Source organism: Otolemur garnettii, unplaced genomic scaffold (assembly GCF_000181295.1).
Source record: "Otolemur garnettii isolate 467f Iridium unplaced genomic scaffold, OtoGar3 scaffold00139, whole genome shotgun sequence".
In the NCBI taxonomy this organism is placed as follows: domain Eukaryota; kingdom Metazoa; phylum Chordata; class Mammalia; order Primates; family Galagidae; genus Otolemur; species Otolemur garnettii.
Window position 1 is genome coordinate 1,028,009 of NW_003852534.1, and position 5,927 is coordinate 1,033,935.

At 49.9% G+C, this 5,927-nt stretch overlaps 1 protein-coding gene across 1 annotated transcript in view; it reads right to left on the reverse strand.

Moving 5' to 3' along the window:
* Positions 1–3,074: 3,074 nt before the first annotated feature.
* The window catches only part of PXDN (peroxidasin), a 95,374-nt gene continuing 92,521 nt past the window's right edge, over positions 3,075–5,927 (reverse strand). The window contains exon 23 of the mRNA XM_023518427.1: positions 3,075–5,179. Coding sequence (XP_023374195.1) covers positions 5,060–5,179 — 120 coding nt within the window. The 3' untranslated portion in view covers positions 3,075–5,059. The remainder of the gene's footprint in view (positions 5,180–5,927) is intronic.

Here is a 5,927-nt window from a genome sequence, read left to right on the forward strand (position 1 = left end):
GAGCAGATCAGCCACAGCATTCCCTGAAGCCTAATCCTGACTCTCTTCAGTCCTGTGAAGGCTGAGAGGTGAGGAAGCTGCAGGAGGAGAATCTGATGCTAGCAGAGGTTGGCCCGTGAGGTTTGAGGAAAGACATTTCTGTAACACAGTGCAGAGTGAGGCAGCAGGTGCTGATGAAGGAGTTGCAGCGTGTCGCCCAGATCTAGCTGAGATCAGTGATAAAGGTGGGTGCACTGAACATCAGATTTTCAATGCAGATGAAACAGCCTTCCAGGACCTTCACAGCCAGAGAAGTTGGTGCCTGGCTTCAAAGCACAGGCTGACTCTCTTGTCAGGGGCTGATGCAGCGGTGACTTTCAGCTAAAGCCACTGCTCATTCACCATTCTGAAAGCCCTGAGCTCTTAAAAGTTATGAGAACCTGCTCTGCCTGTGCTCTGTAAGGAACAAGCTGGAAGAAGGCACAGCTGTCTGCAACGTGGTTTACTGTTTAGGGCCACTGTTGAGACCTGCCGTTCAGAAAAAAGATTCCTTTCAAAACATTTCTGCTCACTGAAAATGCACCCAGTCACCCCAGAGCTCTGGTGGAAGCATATAAGATGTTTTCACTCCTGCTAATGCATCATCCATGCTGTAGCCCATGGATCAAAGAGTAATTCAGACTTTCAGATCTGATTACTTAAGAAATACATTTTGTAAGGCTATAGCTGCCACAGATAGTGATTCTGCTTGGATCTGGGCAAAAAAACCTGAAAACCTTCTGGGAAGGATTCACCATCCCAGATGCCATCAAGAATATTCATGATTCCCAGGAGGAGGACAAAATACCAACATTAACAGAAGTTAGGAAGAAGTTGAGTCTAGTCCTCATGTATGACTTTCAGAAGTTCAAGACTTCCCTGGAGGAAATAACTGCAGACATGGTGGAAACACAAGAGAACAAGGATTTGAGGTGGAGCCTGAAGATGGAACTGAAGTCTGCAGTCTCAGGACAGAACTCGAACGGTCGAGGAGCTGCTTCTGAGGGAAGAGCCCAGAAAGTGGAATCTACTCCTGGAGAGGATGCTACAAATGTTGCTGAAATGCCAAGGAAGGATTTAGATATTAGGTGACAAAGCAGTGGCAGGGTTTGAGAGGACTCAGTTTTGAAGCAAGTTCTGTTGCAGATGAAGTGCCATCAGACAGCATTGCACACTACAGAGAAAACCGTGAAAGGAAGCGGCAACCAGTGCAGCAAACTTCACTGTTGTCACATTTTGAGAAATGGCCACAGCCACGCCAGCCTTCAGCAGCCACTCACCTGAGCAGTGAGCACCAGCGGGACCCTCAACTTACTGGAGACTCAGACAGCTATTGGCATTTGTTAGCAATAAAGCATTTTTAATTAAGTTTCGTATGTTATTTTTTACTGGACACTTAATATTGTGTAGACATAACTTTTCTATGCGTGCACTGGGAGACTGAGCGATTGGTGTGACCCTGTTGCAATATCTGCCTTATTATGGTATTTCAGAACCAAACCCAAAGTATTTCCCAGCTTTGCCTACATGTATTTTTTTTTTTAAAGCTTTTTTTTTTTTTTTGCAGGGGCTGGGCTTGAACCCACCACCCCCTGTATGTGGGGATGGCGCCCTACTCCTTGAACCACAGGCAACCCCTACATGTATGTTATCTGATGAATAATTTTGCACACCAGAAGCAGGTACCAAGTAGTAACGAAAGGTAATAGCAATATTTCTATACATTTTACTTACTTTAAGGCAGTATTCAACTGATTAATCCTTGCTAGGCTTACACTGTGCATTTTGTTTACAGTTACTATGCAGCACCCATTGCCTGGATGTTTCCCTCTGTGCAAAATGCTGAGGAGGAAAGTCCCTACTGTGCTTATCCTTCTGGTGGTGGCATTAACGGGTCTTTTGCAGCCTTGAACTATGACTTCTGGCCTCAGGGACAGGGCTGGGCCACAACTGTACCCACTGTGCATGCATAGAGTTGGACAGAAGGGAGCTCTCAGCCCATGCACAGACCATGGCTGGTCCCTTCCTGGACTGGGGCCACATGCAGGTGCTCCAGATGCTTGGAGCTAGGCGGCTGCTGCTGGGGCTGGAGCAGCCCCGGGGCAGAGCTGGCCCCCTCCCTCAATCTGGTGTTTCTGCTGACTTCCAGCTGAGGCACCCTCCGGACTGGCCACTCACTGCCTTCTTGGAGTGCTCAGGATCAGGAAATTTCAACAGTATGTCACAAAAGAGCTGTGGGGTCTTTACCCACAAATCCGCATAGGGCTGCAGCAGCAGCTCTGGGCTCAGCACCTTGTATGAGCAAAGCCCTCCTTGGAGCTGGGGCCGGGCCACATAGGGTTTGGCACATCCTCTCCCAACATGTCCACGGAGGGAACTCACGTTTCCCCCTTCGAATTTTTAAAAGATTTGGCAGTTTTAACCTAACATTTAATTTTCCCCTAATATTCATTTGCTGATAATATATACAGTATTGATTTCTCCAGGCTCTGCAGAGATCTCAAATCCTTCCAGGCTCCTTGAGCAGCAACTTCTCCCCACCCACCCAAAACCCAGGGATCAAGTCATAGGCAGTGACCTGCTCTGGCCACAGAGCCACACCCGACAAGTGGCTGTGGAGGGAATGTCCATTTTCTGTGCCCACCCACCCAGCACCCTGTATGCACTTTGGGAATGAGGACACCTGGACATGGGGTCAAGGGTCAGAGTGCACTGTACACCTCTGTGCACACAAACACACAAACATCTAACCACAGAAGCTTCAGGGGGCCCAAGTTTAACTCTTACCTGCCCAAGATCGAAAGACAGGCCAGCCAGGCGGCCTCGGTCTAGTTCGAGTTTCCTGGCTACTCTGGAAAAAAAGTCCATTTAAAATAATCCCCCCTTTTTCCATATACAATCATTAGTGACCAGTACAGCTCTTGGCTTCTTCCCAGGACTCACCTTTCTTTCTCTTGTTTTTGACCTCACCTGGAGATCAAGTTTTAGCTTCATTTACCAGTTTAAGGTTAAAAAAACAAAAAAACCACCAGTCTCCATTTGAAAATGTGGCCCATTTATTTGAACTGAAAGGCATTACATAGTGCAAACATTTCTTTGGTAATGCTCTGGATACAATGATCATAAAAGGCACTTGGCTGTTGGCTGCAGTCAGAAAGTAAATATGTACACTTTGATTCCTATTACAGCAGCCCCCACGTGGCTGCTGAAAACGTCCACTCAGGCTGCCCACTGCTTCTGAGAATGTGTATCCTCTCACACTGGTGTTTCTGCAGACATTGCTTTGAATTAGAATTATAGGGTTTTGTGAATCACAGCTGGCTTCCCACCCTGCCGCTTGGAGAACACAGCTGTTGGCTGCTGCACATGTGACCTCACTGAAAGTCTCCAAGGCATTTAGAAGATGGCAAAACACTTACGGAATATAGAATGTGCTGCCTCCTCCTGTATACCTGAGCGACCTATGTGACACCATCAGCTTTTAGACAAATACATCCTATTTTACAGAAATCTATCCCATGTGTCATGAAACACCAGCCAGTTCTTATCACTTAGTAACAGAATAAGCAGTCAAGACTTGATACATCAAACCCCATGAATGTTCTCCCAGCTGGACTGGGGCCCACATCCCTCATGTCTCTTCCTGTGGGAAGGACGCTCATGCTGGAACACAGCTCGTGTGCAAATCATACTGGACACAGCACGTGCCCAAATCATACAGGACACAGCACATGCCCAACCACGCCAGGCACTGCATGGAACCCTGCCTCTAATGGGTCTTAGTGTCATGCCACCAAGTTTGGACACCTGCCACCTGTAACCTCAGGTCTTCCTCCTCTGCCCCCTGGGCCAGGGCTCTAGGAGGGCAGCCTTCCTCATGTCCCCATCTCAGAGTCTGACACTCAGTGGGTGCCCAGGGCAGGGTGTGTACTGAACTCGCCTGTTCAGGGAGAGGCTCCTCATAACACAGATCATTTCATATGTAGGACAAGAGGGAAGGTCTTGATCAATTAAAGAGGGAGCCTGTGAGGTATGACAGTTGCTAGTCACTGAATTCTATAGGAAATTTTGCATAGTAGAAATGGTTTTTCTGTCCCATCTAAATTTTCATAAAACATCATGCATTTTAAAAATACAAATGAGGTATAGGGATTCATTTTTTTAAACACACTCACACACCTGAAGTTAGATAAAACGAGAGCCTGCCGTCCCCAGACCCGCCAACACACACAGTGGGCACTTGGTAGGTGTTGGTCTCGTCACCATTCGGCTCACAAGGCGGAACGTCAGCAAGCCACACGTGGAAACCAGCTGTTTCTAGATGTGGCTTATTAATGTCCTTGTCATGCACGGAATGTGCTGAAGCAAAGAGTCACAGGATCTGCAAAGGATGTCTGTCCTGGGTTAGATGCTGATGAGTGGGGAGGTGTGACAGAGCCCAGGGGGGAATGGCTGCCCCGGGTGATGGAGGCACCGGGCATGCCCTGCACAGGAGCCTGCAACCCGCCGATGCTCTCAGAAGACTCCACTCCACTCGCCACACACTAACTTCAATTTTAAGTGTAGCTTGTGAGGCAGCCCTGGTTCTGGGGGTGCCCCCTCCGGCAGCTGCCAGCTCCCCCCACATGCAAGGACACACCTCTATGTTCCCAGCACCAGAATCAGGCAGCACTGAAATTTAGAGGTATCCTGCTTTAATTATTAAAAAGGAATGGTGTTATCAGGTGAAATCAATTTAGGAGCCTAAATGCTTTAACTGTGCAATTTAATAGTAGCACCAATTTTTCGTTTTAAAAGAATTAAATAAAAACCTGAGAAGTCTAACAGGAAGTTCAGCCATGAGTCGGCTCCCCATCCACGCACTTGCTGTGTCTCCCTCTCCATGGATGCTCAGAGCCGCCTGCCCCACCTGTGACAGCACCAGATGACATGGCCATGATACACTGTGAGTTCCGGTGTCTCCTCTGGTCTGCAGATGCCTGTATTGGCCACCTGATGTCACGATGGCTCAGCAGACAAACCCCAGGGGCCAGACCAGAGCCTACGGTTTTCCTTCTGCAGTGTTCTGTGAGCAGACTGGACAGCAGGCTCCTTCAGTTTTCACAGGTGCCAGACAAGCGACAGGTTGGCAGGCTTCCACGAAGCAGGTGACCTGCCCATTCTGGAGGAGACAGGTAGGCTGTCAACTCTGGGATGGCCATACCTCACCCTGGGTCCCTTCCTGCCCTGCCCTGCGTGGACTGCAGGCAGGTGTATTACCTCTCCTGTGGGTTTTACAATAGAGGAGTGGTTCTGACCCGTCCTCCACACCCAGGAGGCACCAGGACCATAGTCTGGGCACGTGTAGCCCAGACTGGGCCTCCCCCTCCCCAGGATCTGAATTGTTGCTGGGAATTGGACCAGATCAGAGAGGCAAGAGACAGATTTCCTGTCCCCTGGCCTGTCCTTCCCAACTCAACCCAGCCCAGGGACACTGTCATGTCCTCTCCCAATGTCCATGGCACCTGAGAGCCCCAGACTCGGCCCCCATCCTTGCCATCTGCCTCCCAACATTCTGCTCTGGGCTTCTCACTGAGCCTGGGCTGCAGCTGGCTGTCTGCTCACCACAGTACCAGGGCAGCTGGGCCTGTCCCCACCCACCCCCAAACCCAGGGATGGATGGTTCCTCATAGGCCCTGGCAACCCCACCCCCTCCCACTGCTGGGACAGACGCCATGTTGGGCAGGTAAATGTCCTGTGTGGGGGAGCCTGGTCTGCTGAACGTGTGGGCCCCATAGTGTTTCTGCTGCCTGCCACTGGGGGCAAGTGGGGCAAGTGCAGCCCCAGGGGTCACCTGGATTGGGGGTTACCCCTCTGTGGTGCAGCAGGCACCTGTCAGGGTGAGGATGAACAGAACCCAGCACAGGCAG